The sequence below is a fragment of the Magallana gigas genome, chromosome 2 (genome assembly GCF_963853765.1).
Source record: "Magallana gigas chromosome 2, xbMagGiga1.1, whole genome shotgun sequence".
Classification (NCBI taxonomy): Eukaryota; Metazoa; Mollusca; class Bivalvia; order Ostreida; family Ostreidae; genus Magallana; species Magallana gigas.
In genome coordinates this window covers 13,372,633-13,391,830 of record NC_088854.1, presented here as the reverse complement: position 1 = coordinate 13,391,830, position 19,198 = coordinate 13,372,633, and the positions used below count along the sequence as shown (strand labels likewise).

The window sequence follows — 19,198 nt, the reverse complement described above, 5'->3', positions numbered from 1 at the left end:
GTACATCTCAAATACACAATCAATAAGATATTTGTTGTTAAACTGTTTCTCAAACGCATTCTTTAACTAGGCCTACGTGTATATTACATTTTTGCGATTTTACATCTTCGCTTGCCAAGGTTTTCTGATCCGCATCGCTTCTTTGGTGCGGATCAGAAAACCTTGGCTATATTTTATAGCGAAGATGGCGATTCTAATGCTTAAATAGATGTTGATTAATTATACATGTTTACAAACCATTCGTTAACTATAGTTAAGAGTCGTAAACAGTATTTTATGAATCATAAAACCGATATATTAGCATATATATCACATTTATTTTGTTTTGCATTGCAATTTAATTAAAATTAGACTGGTAATTCCGCTCCTTTACGGTCACCGTACCGTAGAGGAGTATTTTACGTCTAATTTTAAGTTAGATATTTTTGCTTTTCAAGTGTTACGCATAGACCATATAGTTTATAGCCGTAAACCTAGTTTTATGTTTAACCAACATTGTAAAACTGGCTTTTCATACAAAAGTGTAAAAAAAAAAAATTAATTGGGGGGGGGGGGGGTGTTTTAGTAGAAGTATACATACTCTAGGAACTTGTGTTTCAGACCAGTCGAGTTGATAAACTATAGAATTTATAGTCTCTGTCAATTTGCATAAATTTCATTGAATTAATTAACTATATATACTAGTATATAGTCTTTGTCAAAAGCTAAAAAGTTAAAAACTAAAAACTCAACCCATGTATCATGTTTATGGTGGTATTCTCTTATACAAAATCATTATATTCCTCATGGCAAGATGCATTCAAATAATTTGTATCAATATAAGGGGTCCTCTTGGAGTTGACGCACGACCCTGGGCTTTTGAAGGTGGGTTGCTGATTGCTAGTCTACTCGATACCTTCCTCTGATGAGCGAATAAGGGGGGGGGGGGGGAGGCAAATGCCCATTTGGTTAATCATAAAATACAATTTCAAAATTTTGTTTAGATTCATTTATTTGTTACACTAGGCACACTTTGTCAAAGTCAGTCCAAATATTTTAACAAACATTGAACCTCAACCTAAAAAGCCAGGTTTTTTAAGGTTATCAAATGTCTGGTGCCCTAACCAGTGAGACATTTCAAATCACAACAATTAAAGTGGTTTATTTTGATGCTATTTCTAATGTTGGCCATGAGTGTACGGACTTCTATGATTTTCCTTAAACGTCCAATTATTGGGAGACAAATGATATTTCAAATGTAAAGTGGGTCATCATTCTAAGTTTTCGTTGGTTGAAATTGGTATGTTTTCCATTAGACCTTAATTAGACTACGACAAAAATATGGAGCAAAGACCCTATAAAATAAAAGGCATTGAAGTTCTAATTTTTAAATGACACTACTTGAGGGTTTTGGATTAAATTAATTAAGTCCATTGTTGCATATACATTGTTAGAAAAGAAATTTTGAAAGAATTAAGGTACTCGTATGTTGACGTCTTTCAGACTCGTATTCCGCCCAATTTAGACATTTCATCCGTTTTAATTATTCCCCCGTCTGTCATACTGTATCTATTTAAAAGTCACTCTTGAACATATTTAAATGCAAAATTAAAACCATTTAACAAGACATTGGACTTTTGAAAAGACGTTACTATCTATTTTTTTCTTCATCAAAACAAGTTAAAAATGACGCTGGATGCATAGATTTCATATATGGTTTTAGCTCATAAGCCAGACAAATCATGTCGATTTCAAAGAGCCATGGCCGAGTGGCCAACAATGAAATAGATAGGCCTACTTCAAATTTCTGTTCGACACAACTACCCTAAGTCCAAGCTCCTGTTAAAATTGTTCTAGTCCAAATCGTTAGCAGTCCTATATGTGATGATCTATGAATATTGAATACTGTTATGGTTTTCACCCTGTATTGCCTATTTGATGACCAATCTTCTTTTAAGTCAACCGGTCGAATGGGGGTCCTACTTGACTTAATCTCATACAAAACACATGATAATTCACAATTTTATTGTCGAATAATCTACATATCCAATTTCACAAAATAAAGTATAAATAAAATACCGACAAAACGCTAATAAAATACTGGTGCATTAAAAACACAAATGAGGATTTCTCCGTTTTCCGCACACATGTAACGTTAGGCACGGATGCATCGAGACAGATCACAGCTTAGCATTGACGACAAGGACGAGTTATTCAAAGAAAATACCATGAACCATAGCGATGGCAAACAGAGAGTGGTTTTTGTACTCGATACAGGTATAGTTGTCGAATTTATCGTCCCATAGACACCGACTGGCCACCTCCAGTCCCTGCTCAGAGCACTGTCCGATGATCACATTGCAGATTATCTTATAGCGCGGAAAGTCCATATTTCTGACCCGATTTCGGATCATTTGGGCAAGATCACAGCACTGTTTTCCGGCAGTCTTGTTGTCATACGACACAGAGGACAATTGTTCCTTGAAAATATCCAAGACGGCGTTCCGAACTTTCCATGGAACGAACGTTGTGTCTTCGTCGGGGGCCATTTTGTACGTGTTTTCCATGCGGACTTTGGGTTTGTTGGCGATACTGCTTTGTTCCTCGGGAAGGTCCAGCAGGGCCTTGGTCAGGCGTCGCCCGGCAAGGGCCGTGGTTCCAGACAGCTTCATGATGGACTTTCGGCGACCCATCCCCCCGGCAGGTTTCATTGACTGTTTCCTGGAAGGGAACCTGCTATTACCCCCCGACGTGTCCGGAGAATCATCTGTAATAACTATAGGAATGGACTCCTTTCTCTGTCGATATAAATTAAGAATAGTGCATATGTTTAACCCATTTGCTGAGACTACCAACTTCTTTAATAAAATCTTTCCATAGTCCAAACGACAATTGTTTTAAAAATTAACTTAAAGACGGAATATGCTTTGTCAAGTGTAAAAGATGAGCAGCTGATGAGTGTTGTGACACGTGTCAAATAGAAAGTTATTTCAAAATGTTTATTATACTAAAATAACATTCTTAAAACCATTATGTAACCCAACATAACCCAAGTTGTAAGGGTTTATACACGCTGACTTTTTAACTCTCCATAAAGAAACATTGCGCAACAATTACGCATTGGTTAATTCGCGGATTTACATTCTCATAATCAACATTCATTTGTTAGCAGTGAATCACAATTCATTTTTTAATAACAAAACGAAACCAACGGTAACAAAGCGGGTTCAAAATGATAAAAAAAACACCAAAGATTAAAAGATTTTGTTTCGGCATTTTCGGATTACTGGGTTCGTCGCCGACAGAGAAGAAACTCGTAGCACGTTCAACAACGTATAATCCTTTCTTTAATTTAAAATGAAGTGCATATAATTAAATGAATGCGCGTTTTTATCCATATGCACATTAATTTCCCTCTTGATTACCAAATAATCTTTATTTCTGGTTTTACAAATCGTTTGAAATAAAAAAAAAAATGAACCCAATAGAACAAGTCTGACGAGTTAAACGACAAAACGTTAAAAAGTTTTTGTGCTGGTCCAATTTGCCCACTAGTCTTAATATTGATTATAATATTTCGAATCATTGGCGAAAATAAACAAATAAAATGATAAATTAACACAGCTTCAAGTATCAATAACAATTACTAGTGTTATATTTTAATGAAAATCGCGTAATTTAACCAATTTATGATTTAAACTCTGTTGAAACAGGTAACAGAGTTATTGAAGAAGTTAATTAAGGACAGAAAAAAGAAGAAAATATTTACCGAATCCGTGGTCATGGCAAAACGTCAACAATATTCACACAGCCTGCAATTGTAGATACATGTATATGTAAATCAAATCATTGTTGGGCAATATAAATCCGCGCCATTAAAAGATATGCAGTTTCATGGATCAAATGGATATAATCGGAGGCCTAGTCCATAAAAAACCTCTGATCGAGTATGCAGAATAGATAAATTGTCATATAGATTGGTTTACGACTGGAATTGTCAACACTACTCTAGATTACTATTTACTCTTCTTTATTTTACGTGTTTAAATAGTCTCCAGATTTTTCCCGGACGCTTTTTTTTTCTACACGAGAGAAGTTATCTAATATACCTCTAGTTTTACGACCGGGTTGTAACAATACAATGAGTTTCAAACGGAAGTATATTTCCAACGGGTATAATTTCAAGGTATAGTTAACCGAATTCTATCACCCTTCCCCACGAGATGTGAATGAAATTCTCACGCATAGAATTGTAAATTAAAGATTAACCTGTCTACCTGTAACAATGAATTTATTTGATAGCAATCTCAACATGAAAAAAAATAAGCAGAACAGCTAGATCAACATAAGTACCGTAGAATAAGTATAGGTACATATTTAAAAAAAAAAAAAGAAGGTTAAACTCAATTCTTACCTTTTATCACTATTTTCAAATTCGTCCTTGAACTGGCTGCGATATCAAAATGAGATTCTTAATTTTTCCTCTTTAAATTTTCTCTCGATTAAATTTCAATTTCTGGTAAATCTTAAATGCATTCACACATGTTGTGTCTGCTGAATGTTATAGGACATCATGCGCACCGATCGTATTCAAATCACTACTTAACGACTCTACAGGAGAGTCCCTAAGCCAGTATTTTAAACCCACAACACGATATTTATCCCTACTATCCGACAAAATGAAATTGTGTACTCGCTTGTAAACGGATTACGGAAAATTTCAATAAAATAATCCCACTTGGCCTCTGTAATGCGGTGAAATGGCAACCTCTGAATATAAACGAACCGACGGGACGTTGTCCCTATAAAGAAAGCATTTAGATAACAAGGTATAATATTTTTTCCTCTCCCTTCGATAATTGATTTCAAATCGTAGCTGTTCACATTAATTGGTATTAAAGCAGCAATAAAAGTCAATCGATGGGAGAGAAATCAATTAGTGAGAGGGTCCTACCTCAATCACCGGACCACAGTTACCATGGATAACGGGTATCGGTAGGGACTCCATACGCGACACGGCTCTTAAGTCAGCGCGGAGCATGCTTTAAGAGCCCACTTTCTAATGAAAGAAACCAAGAGATAAGATTCTGGCGACTGTTGGCTGCTTCTTACCCATCTTATTAAACACCCGAATGAATTGTTATTCACATGATAAGAGTAGTTAGTTGTTCCATTACTGGAAGTAAGAAAGAAAGAATGGGGAAAAATATTAAGGGTAAAGAACCCCCCCCCCCCCCATTTTTCCTTCGATTTCACTCAATGAAACCATTGTTTTAAAAATAAATTGATATGCAAGTTAAAAAAAAAACTTCGCAGTTAATGAATCTACCCAGCCCCCCCCCCCCCCAAAAAAAAAAACCAAAACAGAAAAAACACACACAAAGAACAGAGTGCCTTTTTATATTTAATCAAAATCACAGTCAAATGACACTGCAGTGGAGGTACACCTCATAATGTAGTTCATTATTACATGAATGTTGCATTCCATTATAAACCTTTAAGCAATCAATAGTCTATCTTGCTAGGCCAAGACTCTTCTCATATTTCTCAGGTTGGAAAAAAACATGGTTCAATACATAAATATACAATTGCATTGCACTTCCAAAAAATGCAGCACATTTAAAAATATATTAAATGGAAACACGGAAAAAATTAAAAGGCTGATACAATATGCATCAAACAATAATTGAATACAAAATACATTTCAAACATTACACACAGAGAGCTATTGTCAGCACAAAACACAGGCAGCTTTTTTAGGAAAAATCATTCCTTAAATAACATGATTGAGATATACTACTCAGTATTCCTCAGACCTCTCAATTTCACTTGTATCAATGATTAAATTAATAATCAATGATTAATGCATTTGGTTGTCAAATATAAACTACAACAATAGTATTTCAAAGCACTGTATTAAATGACTATTAATACCTTCTTTTTTAAATTTTATATAACTTTATTAAATCATTGATTTTTTTTTTAATTTTTGGCACAAAACGTAAGAGCAATTTAAGATCTTGGACACATCAGATATATTTTAATAAAACCTCCTTAAAATTTATCACATTGAAGTGGAAGTACATATAGGATACACAGAAGACAGTTTTCTTTGATAAAAGTTTGTCATGTAGGGTCAATAAAATCCTTGTTCTACCTGACACAGGTTGTGTGACGCACACACTACATTACCCTGGGAAGTCCCTGACTAGCACTCAGAAGGTGTGGGCGTTTCTGCAGACTCCACACCCCAAAGCAAACTCCTCCCCTGTGGGTGGGTGCTGGACATGAAGTGGACACTCCTCACCCTCAAGCTGTTTCCCCCTAGGTCCTGTGAAAGATTTAGTCACATTTGTTACTAATAATAGTGAGCCAGTTTTCTCTCTACATGTGTATGTTAATACATAGAGAAGGAAATTCATCTAAATTATAACCCAACACTATCTCAAACCATGCACTAACAACCTCATGTTATTATTTAATTGTACAGCCATCCTGGTGTGGCCTTAAACTACCTAAGTTCTTTACCTGTATTCTACAGTCATTTTTTATCTCTTACCGGCCGGACAGTGGGGCAGCTCAGTCTTGGCTATAGATGTGACTCTCTGGAAGTCATCATGGCAGGCGTTACAGAAGTGGGTGGTACCGAAGCAGAAAAAGACAGCGACAGAGCAACAGTAGCGACACTTGTATTCCAGGAAATCCGTCCCATGCTTTGGACACATCTACAACATTGATAATGTAAATGGAATGTAGGATTGTTAACATTGATACTTTCATTTGAACATCATTTTCATAACATTAATTTGAGTGGTTTGAATCATCTCTTATGATACATTGTAAGATGGAGATGAAGGTTGAAGTTACCTGGGCCCTAGAGACGTCAGAGCACCCCCCACACACCAGCTCCCGGGGGTCATAGTCCTCAGCCACCCCTATCTGGTCATCACAGCGGGCCTCACCTCCATTATAAGCCTTAAAATCAAGCATAACAAATTACTGTAGAAATGAAAATATTCTACACAAAATATAAACTAATAATTTACCTGTACACGTGTATATAAACATATACTGTTGAAATACCTTTTTGCATTTGTAGCAGACATAGTAGGCATATCTGTCCATGGCAAACCCAGCAGGGTCCTTGTAGAAGCGAGCCCCGGGGGTGGTGATGGCCTCGGCCTTGTGTAGTCCCTCGTACTCCAGTCTCATCAGAGCCTTCCGCTTCACATCACTGAACAGGTCACGGATCGGCTTCAGCAGTTCCTTCAGCACAGAGTGGTCTATTGGGTTCTGATATGAAAATAAAATATATGTTTAATTTAATTTTTGGACCATTTATCATTATCAAAATCAAACAACATAGGAATAAAGTAAAAAAGACCAACTTAATGTAACATAATGTTGTACCTTGCATATTGGACAAAGTGAAAATCCAAATGTAATTCTTGGACCCACCCATCCTTTCTCCAATATATTTCTGGAGCAGTGAAGGTGGAAAACATGCTTACAATGTAGCTGGAAAGATAAAAGAATTAGTTTTAATCGATTGAATTAAAACAAAATAAATCTGGTATGCAAATGTTTAAGATTCATAAAATTTAATGTTAGACACAAACCTGGATAGCAGGGGCTGCAGAGAGAGCCTCGGTGAAGCAGATCATACACATGTCATCGGCGTCCTGTTTTAGTTTGCCCTGGTACGGCGGGCAGTTGTGGAGACAGGGCAGACACTCCTCTTCATTAACAATCCCCCCACACTGGTGTCCACAAGCAAGGACTTTCTGACAGGCATTCTGGGCATGCTCCTAAAAAAAGATGAACCAGTGAATAAGAATTGTTGCACTTAGTACCTGGTGATTGTGTTAAGGCCCAAAATTATAAATGTATTGGTACTAGAGCCAAAAATTTCCAATCATAATGCCTCAGGCAGATATTTTCATTTCAAAATTTGCAAAGGGGAATAACTCAACTCTGTGCCTACGTAACAAAACAGTAAAGCCTCTTTCAACATGAGTCCCCTTTTACCTGACAATCTGGGTCCGAGCAAACATTGCCGATGGCTAGCACGCCAGTCTTTCCTGTGGTTCCACAGAAGCGACACCTGCCAGGGCCTGAGGTAGCGGCTGTAGATTTCCCTGTAAGGGAGACCGAATCTCAGAGATCAGACAGAATTGAAACATAAACGCATAGCTAAACCATTTAATAATACAAACAAGAGGCGTGTTCAAATGTACCGTTATATGTTTGCAATGGAAGAATCAAGAAGAATTGTTTAACATTTCAAATGAACAAATGTTTTTGCAAATATATCTATCTTTTCAATCCCATTGTTGTATTCTGACAATACTTAACCAAATCAGACAGTACCTTCTCTGAACTCAACCATGGCTTTGAGAGCCTTGGAGTCGGCCAGAGCCATCACCCAGAAGAGCTTGGTCCGGCCACAGCCCTCATGTAGGTCCACCTTGATGGCCTCTTCCTCCTCCTTAAACACCTACAGCCAGCAAATGTAACAATCGGTGACAGACACAAAACAAAGGTCTACTTCACAGTTCTTAAATTTCATCAAAATAAGGCAGACTTTTATATGCTATATATTCATTACCTTTTTTAGGGAAAATCAAGACATAAGACAAAATAAAGACATTTTAAGCAAACAGTAAAAATCTACTATTCTAACTTGAAGTTACACTTGCAATGTGATCATATTTTGATTTAATAAACACTGTTAATCATTAACACTGTCAGGCATATACACTGACATAGACACTGTCAGATATACACAGAAATGAAAACTGTCAGACATAAACACTGTCAAACATAAACTGACTGTTATTTAACTTGTTAGGCTTTTTTACTCACCAAAGTCTATCAAATTATTAAGTATGAAGAAAATCAGTGACTATGAGTGGCCACCAAATTTTGATTCTTACATAGAATTGATCTTAAGAATTTGTCCATGATGTCACTATACATAAGGTGTGTACCTGTCTCTGGTGGGAGCGTTTGTTCCTGGGCAAGTGGAGAAATCGGTCACAGTCGGCACACAGGTTCCCGCAGTCACTGCACAGAATGATGGCCTGGGTCTCCCCGTCGTCATGGTTATCACAGGTCGGCTGTAAACAAAACAAAACTTTGTTGTGCTGTTACACAAAAATCAATTGGTCCATGAATCAAATGTAAAAATAAGATCACCAATAACAGTTCTGTTTACAGAACCCGTTCCACCATGCACATGCACTGCAGAGAATGAATTGATGTAACTATCCTGGGAGGTTTGAGTTACTTACCCTTGGCTGTCCGTGCTGACCGTTTGGACCGCTGACCCACTGACCAGACGTCAGTCTTTCCACATGATCCTTGTCCAGAACACAGAGGGAGGCCAGACACAACCACAGCTGTAACATAAAGGTACATGCATTTGCTTTAAAGTCCTTCAACAGCTAAACAGCACTCCAAGAGATGAAAAATTACAGGTATATATACTTACACAACATTCAGAAACTTATTTTTCACAAATTTTAAGTAAGATAACATCAGAGAGTACTAATACATGTAATTCAAAGTTGAACTGAGAGACATTTAACCTTAGAAATTTTTAGATGTACTCCCTTTGGATAAGACTTACAGTTGGGGTCTTGAGGCAAACTTGAGGATCTCTGTATTTCTCCCCCAACTTGGTGAGATTCAGAATAGCTTCAGCAATGGCTGCCTTGGTGACAGGTGCCCATGTCTCCGACAACTGACCCTGGGGTACAATAGAGTGAGAGTTATATCACATACCTGGTACTTTGATAATCACATGGGAAATAATATTACCAACAGATCATGATTTATCTTACCGAGGCCATGTCTTGTATAAGTGTGATGACATTGTTTGCTAAACTTTCATTAATTTTTCCTCTCAGCCACCAGCGAGATTTTGAAGCTCTAAAATAACAAAAGAATATTAATGAAGTGCTAAATTTTTCTATTAAAAAAACAAATTTGAATAAATATGTTAAATTAAATTCCTGAAGACTTACGTAGATCCAAGGAAGTCCTCTAGTTTGACAGCAGTCATTGCTTTCTGTGGTCCGCTGATCTTAATCTTGGTCTGTACTGTGAGGGCCTTGCTGATGCATGATAGCAAAACGTCCAGAAGACCAGGCTGTTCAGGATCAAAGGAGGCAGTCTCGTCCCGACTGGCCAGACTCACAATGCTGTACTCAACAGGAGGCAGAGCAGGCACGGACAGGATGTTAGAGAGGGTCTGGGGTTTCACGTCTTGGAGAACTCGCCGTAGAACCGAAATTACCTTGTAAACGAAATTTCAACATGATCAAACAACACTAACAAAATTTATTTTTTTGACAAAAATAAGGATATTGAAGGTCACTGTAACCAAAATATCAGACAGATTTTTGACATTGAGAAATCCATCTAGATTTTAATGAAATGGAAGGGGGGATTTAAAACAAAATGTTTGAAAATCATTCTAGCTACATTCATGCACACAGTGCATGCAATTTGTAAAGTAACAGATGGTTAGATGAAAAGTTTGTTTAAAAGAGAATGTAATTTGTGATGTGATTATGTATCATCTCTCTTACCTGTCTCTGGACCCTGGGTGTGCCTGTATGCAGCAAGCTGAACAGGTCCTGTAGCAGGGGGTACTGTTGAGCCAGGTAGGCCCGACCCACACTGGAACCACTGAGGGCCAGCACCATTGACAGCAGCTCAAAGCAGTACACATCCTGATCACTGCAACAAGACAGACAAACCAACAGTTGTACATATCGCCATAATTAGTAAAGACTGTTTTATAATAAGCCTGAGATATAAGAATAGTGAAGCACTGACCTGGTTTGTGTTATATGGTTGGGGTTGATCAGGCTAGCTTCCCACTCCTCTCTGATCTTGGTGGACTCCTTCCTGATGCCTTGTACAATGTGGGAACATACCTTAAGGAAAGCAAGACAAGTGATGAAACCCTCAAGATTTAAAGAACATGTACAACTAAAAACTAAAATATTAGGCAAGGACAACACAAACAAAGCAATTAATAAGTTATCTTTTCAAAGAAGTTTAGAAAATTCCTAAAAATGTAAAATGAACATGCATGTAATTTAAACAAAAATCTTCCTCAATGAGTCTTTATTTCTATTCTTTAATGATAAAAATAACCAACAGATCACTGAAGAGTTGTATATGCACCTTTGTATGAAGGTGTGCGAGCTTGCTGACCCTCAACTGAACGAATTTTTGTACACACCTGTCTCTGGAGGTGAGAGAGCTTGCTGCGACTGAACAGTATCCCCACCATGTGTTCCTTTAGGTCGTGGTCCCCGTCAAGGCTGTCTAATCCCGCTCCCTCCACAAACTTCATCTTCCCTGCCACCCCGTCCGGCGTGATCAGCTTTCCGAACACCTGGTCAAACAAATAACTCACTAGTAGGGGATTTCTTACTCACTGCAGTGAAACACGCAAATAACAAAGTGCCAAGGATGGGCAATTTTTCTTCTATATAAGTGTATTTCGTTATATTCGTCAAGTTTACAATGTGTAATTAAGTCATGTAGAATGAAAATCACTTCGCTGTAGGTGTCAATTCATTATAATAGTGTTTGCTATAACTGTGTTTAACTGTATTCTATAATGGTAGGGTGGTCTTCAAATGATAACATACCTGTGAGGTAAGCATTCTGAAGACCCTGAGGGTCTCTGATTCACAGTTCTCCTGCTGCATATCCACCGCAGACTTTTTGACTGGGACACAGATCTCTTGGCCCTCCATCTCCCCCAGGATCTTGATCTGCCTGACCCTAAGGCTGTGGTCTGGCCCCTTCATCTCCAGCTGTATGACGCGAATGTGTGGGTGAGAAAATTGACAGGACAACCACCCCACGTAACGAGCCTCCACATCCACCTGTAATGTGGATCACACAGACTGAAGTTCAGGCCAGTTAACTAATACAACCAATAACACCACCAATAAACTCAAACAATCAAATCTATAACCATTTACTTACTTAAAACACAATAGACCTCTGAAATATCATTAACTAGTACACGTATATCAAACACTTAATTTGATATCATCTACATGAACATGTACTTGGTATTAAACTGACCTGATGAACTTTTGTTAACTCATCTTGTGATGGTCCAACCGAAAAGCTAACACTTCCTACTTTGCTCTGTGAATAAAAAGTACATTAATAAAATAACAGGAATACTAATATATGATGATAAAATAAAAGCAAGGTTCACAAAATTTAGTGGGAACTAACATGTCACTAACATTACAGCCATTGCCTCAACTTTTCATGGACACTCTCTTTGACTTTGTCCTTTTTGATGAAGAGAACAAATCTGAATTAAGATAAAGTGAATTGACTGACCCCCAAGTCCCTGGCATTGTCGATATGGACATAGAGTATCCTGGCAGAAGCTTTGACGTGGCATTTAATGGTCAGAAACTTGGATCTATTTCTGTCCTCATCCCCACTCTCCCAGAACGTCTCTGTAGAATTGTCCGTCAGACTCGCTATCATGGCCTGGCGGCTCGAGACAGAAATATCAGAGGATGGGGTGAGATCTTTCAGCTGAGATAACTTGACAGACGACTGCAACAAAAAAAATATAGCAGGGTAAAATACCCAGCATCTACAGTAAATTGTAAACAATTATAATCTATTCGAAATATCATTTAAATTGATTTAAAAAAAAAAAAGAAATAGACTATTTGATATTTAAACTAAAAACTGCACTTTTTTTCCTTTATGAGGTAAAATTAGTTGTAGAAAACCCATTTTGGCAAGCACTTACAAAAACATATATTCTGGTGAGCACTTACAAAAAATACTACAGTATATAAATGAGGGTGAAGCCAATGTTTTCTCACCTGGGAATGTTCAGTGCCATTCTCTTCTCTCTCTTCCTCTGACTTACTGAGGATTCGACTGATGTTACTGAACACATGACACTCATGTAGGAACTGGTGATCTGACGACTGGAACTTCAAACACCAGCAACGAACTGCCATTTGCTGGAGACAAAAAATCATTTCATTAAACTACATGTATAATAGAGTTGATATGCCTAAATGTTTTTGGTTAAAACTTGTGAGGTTTTGGATGTATAAACATCAGCGATTTTCTGAAATTCAAATTAATCTACCTGTAAAGCAGAGCCCCATGGCAGAAACATCATGGCGTCTGCTATGGTCTGCAGAAGAGTGTGAAACACCTCAGGGAGGGGGTCCACAGCAGAGCCGGCGATGGTGATGTCAGAGAGGGGGTGGTCACACAGCGGAACGTCCTATTGGAAAAACCATTGGAGTCAGCAAAAGTTACGTTTGTACAATAAATAAAATTCTTCTCGAAATCTAAGGCATTATTAAAATAAGGAGCACTACTCTATCATTATACATAGAAATTCCTAAATGATAAATCACTAGACTAGTCATGGTTTATTCCTGCATGCTTGGGGACCTATTTTGTTAAATAGTTATCGTAATTGCCAGCAAGCCCTCTCTGTACCTCATGGTCCTTTTTGGGGGCCTCCTTCTTCTTCTTCTCCTTGTCTTTGTCCTCCTCCTCCTCTTCCTGCTCCTCTTCTTCTCCTCCAGGGGGCATCAGTGAGGACACAAAGAACCACAGCAGGTCGTGGAGACACACAGTCTGAGTGATGCTCCTCAACAGCCAGTTCAAAGCCTAGCAAATATCAAATCAAGTCATAACTAAAGCTATATAGGATATATAATGGGCAAATCAATTCATGCCATACAGGATAATATAGGCATAATCTGTACATACATTTTGCTAGATATGTAAAACTAGTCTTACCAGTAAAGTAATTAGAACATATATTTAGGCCAAATTAAAGATTAGAAATAAGATTAAAAGAGTTAAAAACAGAAAAATATGACTGAATTATATATAAATTATTAGTACCCAGTATTCATAATATTTGATACATATCATGATAGCACACTGACCTGCATTGCGAACACCCTACAGGCGGCTTTCCTGAGGGCCTGCTTCATGGCAAGCTGTAGACCTTCAAGATCGTGCCTCTGTATGATGAAGGACATGACCGGCCGCTGGAGAGCCCGCTCATCGTCCTCAGGACACCGTCTATCCACCGTGTGTAGCAGCTTCTCCATGGCAGCAGACGGGTGCTTCAGCAGAGACATTCCACCATCTACAAAATATCAACAAATAAGGAAATCAATTCACTTTAATAATTATTGGCATCCCTTGATAATTCTGTGAACAGTTCATAAGACATTACAAAACACACACAGAAGGACAAATAAATAATTGTGATGTTAGCATCCCTTGATAATTTTATGAACATTTAATAGGACATTTCTTTGTGGTTACAAGGGGTGGGTAGAGGGGTGCCACCTACCTCCTACCCCTCCACTGTTATTTCTGCGGCGACCAGACACTAGCTTTTTGTCGTTATCTTGGTCTTTGTTGTCCTCTGTCCCGATCTCCGACAGACTCCTCTGGAAGGGACGACTCTTCCCAAACAGCTCATCACTGGAGTCAGGGCTTGTTCCAGCGCTCTTGGGGATCTGTTTGGTTTCATGGTTGGCATTCTCAACATTAAAATCCTGTAAATTCAGTAATTCCTTTAAAACACTGATTTACAGATAAACATTACACTGCCTAAAAGTAGTTCATAGCTTGTGAACTTAACATTGTATCATCTTATGCTTGCTGTAAATCAACAACTTTACAAAACAAACACTTACCCTTGGACTAGGTGGTGAGATGTGGGAAGATATATGTGACCTTGAGTCCTGCCCCAGTGACCCTGACCTTGCTAGTGGACTGTGCCTGGGTTCAGTTGGTAGACGGGGTCTGTAGGAAGGGTGGCGCTCCTTGATGCTCATGGAGCCTGATCTAACAAACACCCTCTCATCGGCATCAATGTAAACTTCCTCTGCAAAGGCAGAATCTGCATTTTGACCACCTTGTAGCACAAGAAACTGGAAAGGTACGGGTGGGAAAGGATTCAGCTCCATTCCGTACTCCTCACTGACACTGGGCAGTAAAAGATCTGAGTTTCTCTGAGGAATCTTCTTGGACTGTGTGGGAAGAGTCAATCCAGATGCACTGGCAAGATCCAATAGGAACATAGCGTTACTCTTCAGCACAGCATGTGACTCCTGAGTATACAAGACAGCCTGCTGGCGGATTTGTGAAGACTTTTTCTTCTGTTTCTTAGCTTTATCTTTTTCTCTTTGTGAGTGTCTTTTTTCTTTTAAGCACTTCTCTCTACACTTCTCACAGATGAGGTACCAACTGCTTCCTCCTAGTCCCCCCTCCCCACAGTTTCCTGCCCAGCCCCCACAGAAGATCCCACTGCTGTTGTAGCCCTTACCCCCAGCATGTCGCCCACAGCCAGGGTGGGCCTGTCTCATGTGGTAGGTGACAGGATGAGGGAACATGCCCCCACACAACTCACACTGAGTCTCCCCTCTGTCTGGTCCATCTCTTCCTCCCAGCGCACCAATCATCATGTCTCCCATGGCATTTCCCCGCCATATATGTTTTATCTCATCCTTCTTCTTACGACTAACTTTCTTGTCTTTCTCTTTTTCTTTCTCTCTCTTTTCACTCTTTTTGGCCTTGAGCATTACAGCAGGACTAGGATTAACTGCAATAAAATAAAGTTAAACTACATACATATATATGTACAACACACTCAATTCTTACAAATATCTTCTTTGACACAACTTCAAAAATATTCATAGAATACAAGGTAAAAACTAGTGGGTATTGTTTTTTTATACAAAAAAACACATGTCTCCCCTTCTCCCAAAGGATTGTAATATGGGGCAAATTAAATAAGTGAAAAAGAATGAAGTCAGCTATATGTTAGATATCATCCATATATGATACAGTTTAGAAAATGAATTAACTTGAGACACAAGATTGGTCAAGGTCAAAAATTATGGAGGCGTGCACTCCTTCTCAATACCATCTACCTATGTTCCAAGTTTGAAGCCTTAATGTCAAAAGCTATCCAAGTTACCACCCAGACAAAATTTAATTATTTTTAATTTGACCTTGAGTAAAACAAGGTCAAGGTCAAATATTAATCAATAGTACACCTCAGTGTATTATAATTAATCTTTGTGTAAAGTTTGAAGTCCTTCTGTCAAAGAATATTTAGGAGGTGAACAATGAAGTTTTTTCTAATTTGACCTTGAAATATAATTTTTAGGTCAAGGTCAAAAATTTTGGTAAGGTTGAACTGGACTATATACCATCTATGTATGATACAAGTTAAAAGATTGTATGATTAAGGAGTCTTGTGTTATGGTCCGGACTATATATTTTATAAAACGCTTGACCTTGAAAAAGATAATAAGTCAAGGTCAAAAATTTTGATGGCGTGCACTTGTTCTTAATACCATCTACCTACGTTCCAAGTTTGAAGTCTTAATGTCAAAAGGTATCTAAGTTATCACCCAGACAAAATTTAATTATTTTCCCAAGTTGACCTTGAGTAAAACAAGGTCAAGGTCAAATATTTATCAATTGTACACCCCAGTGTATTCTAATTGTTCTTTGTGTAAAGTTTGAAGTCCTTCTGTCAAAGAATATTTAGGAGGTGAACAATAAAGTTTTTTCTAATTTGACCTTGAAATATAATTTTTAGGTCAAGGTCAAAAATTTTGGTAAGGTTGAACTGGACTATATACCATCTATGTATGATACAAGTTAAAAGATTGTATGATTAAGGAGTCTTGTGTTATGGTCCGGACTATATTTTTTATAAAACGCTTGACCTTGAAGAAGATAATAGGTCAAGGTCAAAAATTTTGATAGCCTGCACTTTTTCTTAATACCATCTACCTATGTTCCAAGTTTGAAGTCTTAATGTCAAAAGGTATCTAAGTTATCACCCAGACAAAATTTAATTATTTTTTCTCAAGTTGACCTTGAGTAAAACAAGGTCAAGGTCAAATATTTATCAATAGTACACCTCAGTGTATTATAATTGTTCTTTGTGTAAAGTTTGAAGTCCTTCTGTCAAAGAATATTTAGGAGGTGAACAATGAAGTTTTTTCTGATTTGACCTTGAAATAAAGTTTTAAGGTCAAGGTCAAAAATTTTGGTAAGGTTCAACTGGACTATATACCATCTATCTATGATACAAGTTAAAAGTTTGTATGTTTAAGGAATATTGTGTTATAGTCCAAACTCTATTTTTTATAAAACGCTTGACCTTGAAAAAGAAAATAGGTCAAGGTCAAAAATTTTGGTGGCGTGCACTCCTTCTCAATACCATCTACCTATGTTTTAAGTTTGAAGTCTTAATGTCAAAGGGTATTTAAGTTACGGCTTGGACAAATTTGGATGAAGAAGAATAAGAAGAATAAGAAGAAGAAGAATAAGAAAGTCGACAAAAACAATATGTCTCCCCTTTGAAAGGGGAGACTTAATAAGGATACAAATCTGGCCTAAATACTGTACCTTGTTTTTGATCTATCACTTTTAGAACACCAGAAGACATTTCTTCCCAGAAGTACACAAGATGATGCAGAGTAGGTGGCAGGGGCGAGTCTTTATCAGCCTCAATGCCTTCCTTGAAAGGTCCAACATTACCATCCGACTTGTGTCTCATCACCTTCTTCTGTCGTGCTTCAATGATCTTCCGTCCATCGGACATGGTTCGCTGAATCTCGACCTTCTCTGCCCCTTTGACCTGTTCGTCTTTGTCAGACTTGTCTGATTTATCCGACTTTTCTGAATCACTTCTCACAAATCTTGGTTCCAGCTTGAATCTGACCCTTGACTCATTTATATTGATATTCTCCTTCTTCCTGTTAATATCTTTACTGGAGTCTGTAGCATGCCTGACTCGAACCTTTTCTGGTTTGGCTCTGTTGGCAAACTTAGACATCTCCTTCTGCAGGTCTGGATGAAATTTCAGGAATGAGGCACATGCCATAGCATCATGAACAATTCCCTCATGCCACAAGAAAGCAGCGAATACCGCCCTCAGACATTCTGCTACAGACGGGGACAAGGCCTCTTTGACAGGTTCTTTCTTGTCGTAGATCACAGATGTCGAAGCAGAGCGACTTCGAATTATTGGAATGCTTTCTCTAGAGGATGGTGAATCTGACCTTTTTGACCTTAAAGTTCTTCCTCTGTCTTTCCTCATGGACTTAGGAGACATCCTAAGTAAATTTGGAAAATATAAACACAATTTACAATGCCAGAAAATATATCACATGAATACTTTAAACACAAAAACTAATTACTGGGTATAAAAACAATATCAGGTACATTGAACATTACATGTATTACCTGGACTCTTCTTTGGGTGAGGAGGAACCAATACTAAAGGCTGGGATGGGAGAGCCCCCCGTTCCTGGGGAGGCCCTTGCCCCAGCGTTGACTGGTGAGGATCTGGCGTTAGCACTGAGGGGTGAAGCCCTGGAACCAGCATTGACCGGTGATGCTCTCGACTGACTGCTGAGTAGTGGACTAGATGCTCTTCTTTGTGGACTGAATGAAACAAAAGAAGAAAAGTTACTTAAAATGCTTGAAGAACTTATACATTTAAAATAAAGCTTTAAAAAAAAAATAATACTTCACCTAGTACTTCTGACTGGTGATACAGCCCCACCGAAACTATCTCTTCTCGCTGGACTTAAAATACCCTGCCCAGAAGGTGGGACAATCTTGTTAACATCCATCTGTTTATGTTTGATTGACGGAGAAGTGGGCGGGGAGTGGGTGGGTCTGTCGCCGGAGATGTCCTTCTTTAGCGTCATTCTCTTAGAGGTTGCGTTGATCGGGCTGTCAGGGGGCGTGGAAAACAGATCGTCCTTGATGGAGTTGTAGGAAGGGGAGTCAGTCAAGCTGACCGCCCGGGTTTGTCGGGGGCTCAATCTACCCACAGGAGAGCCCGTTCTGGGTGAACCTGTAATTAAACAATAGCTGAATGTTTGTCTTCTTCCTCCCCTTTTGAAAAGATTTACACACATTGCACTCAATTGCATATACATGTACTGGTCTAAGACCAAATCTCACCATGTATTGTTTCTTGCCATTGCACTGTTACATCTTTATATCATATAAATGTATAATTTTATGTGTTAATAAAGTGACATGCATTTAACAATGCACTGACAAGAAATGGTAATTAGCAAGAATTGGTAATTAGACCAATACTGTTCTAACAACTGATTATCGTTTT

General features: G+C 38.2%; 2 protein-coding genes across 4 annotated transcripts in view; both read right to left on the bottom strand.

The window, feature by feature from the left end:
* Nucleotides 1–1,989: 1,989 nt before the first annotated feature.
* Nucleotides 1,990–4,762, bottom strand: LOC105342146 (dynein light chain Tctex-type 5). The gene is made up of 3 exons (XM_034448018.2): nucleotides 4,394–4,762; nucleotides 3,749–3,791; nucleotides 1,990–2,777 (listed from the first exon to the last, which is right to left on the bottom strand). Exons 2-3 carry the CDS (start codon nucleotides 3,761–3,763, stop codon nucleotides 2,190–2,192), a joined length of 603 nt encoding a protein of 200 aa, XP_034303909.2. The 5' UTR covers nucleotides 3,764–3,791; nucleotides 4,394–4,762; the 3' UTR covers nucleotides 1,990–2,189.
* A 608-nt stretch (nucleotides 4,763–5,370) lies between these two features.
* The window catches only part of LOC105342162 (E3 ubiquitin-protein ligase MYCBP2-like), a 44,162-nt gene continuing 30,334 nt past the window's right edge, over nucleotides 5,371–19,198 (bottom strand). For all 3 annotated transcript variants that reach the window (XM_066075108.1, XM_066075110.1, XM_066075109.1), the window contains 28 exons: nucleotides 18,595–18,922; nucleotides 18,304–18,504; nucleotides 17,464–18,173; nucleotides 14,730–15,637; nucleotides 14,381–14,588; nucleotides 13,965–14,170; nucleotides 13,507–13,680; nucleotides 13,145–13,285; nucleotides 12,870–13,013; nucleotides 12,367–12,591; nucleotides 12,097–12,162; nucleotides 11,652–11,891; nucleotides 11,237–11,392; nucleotides 10,825–10,925; nucleotides 10,575–10,725; nucleotides 10,008–10,279; nucleotides 9,825–9,912; nucleotides 9,611–9,730; nucleotides 9,273–9,380; nucleotides 8,970–9,098; nucleotides 8,350–8,476; nucleotides 8,008–8,117; nucleotides 7,599–7,787; nucleotides 7,390–7,497; nucleotides 7,063–7,272; nucleotides 6,847–6,954; nucleotides 6,539–6,704; nucleotides 5,371–6,310 (listed from right to left, as the gene is read on the bottom strand). In XM_066075108.1, the coding sequence (XP_065931180.1) occupies nucleotides 6,195–6,310; nucleotides 6,539–6,704; nucleotides 6,847–6,954; nucleotides 7,063–7,272; nucleotides 7,390–7,497; nucleotides 7,599–7,787; nucleotides 8,008–8,117; nucleotides 8,350–8,476; nucleotides 8,970–9,098; nucleotides 9,273–9,380; nucleotides 9,611–9,730; nucleotides 9,825–9,912; nucleotides 10,008–10,279; nucleotides 10,575–10,725; nucleotides 10,825–10,925; nucleotides 11,237–11,392; nucleotides 11,652–11,891; nucleotides 12,097–12,162; nucleotides 12,367–12,591; nucleotides 12,870–13,013; nucleotides 13,145–13,285; nucleotides 13,507–13,680; nucleotides 13,965–14,170; nucleotides 14,381–14,588; nucleotides 14,730–15,637; nucleotides 17,464–18,173; nucleotides 18,304–18,504; nucleotides 18,595–18,922 (5,810 nt within the window). In that variant the 3' untranslated portion in view covers nucleotides 5,371–6,194. The remainder of the gene's footprint in view (nucleotides 6,311–6,538; nucleotides 6,705–6,846; nucleotides 6,955–7,062; nucleotides 7,273–7,389; nucleotides 7,498–7,598; nucleotides 7,788–8,007; nucleotides 8,118–8,349; nucleotides 8,477–8,969; nucleotides 9,099–9,272; nucleotides 9,381–9,610; nucleotides 9,731–9,824; nucleotides 9,913–10,007; nucleotides 10,280–10,574; nucleotides 10,726–10,824; nucleotides 10,926–11,236; nucleotides 11,393–11,651; nucleotides 11,892–12,096; nucleotides 12,163–12,366; nucleotides 12,592–12,869; nucleotides 13,014–13,144; nucleotides 13,286–13,506; nucleotides 13,681–13,964; nucleotides 14,171–14,380; nucleotides 14,589–14,729; nucleotides 15,638–17,463; nucleotides 18,174–18,303; nucleotides 18,505–18,594; nucleotides 18,923–19,198) is intronic.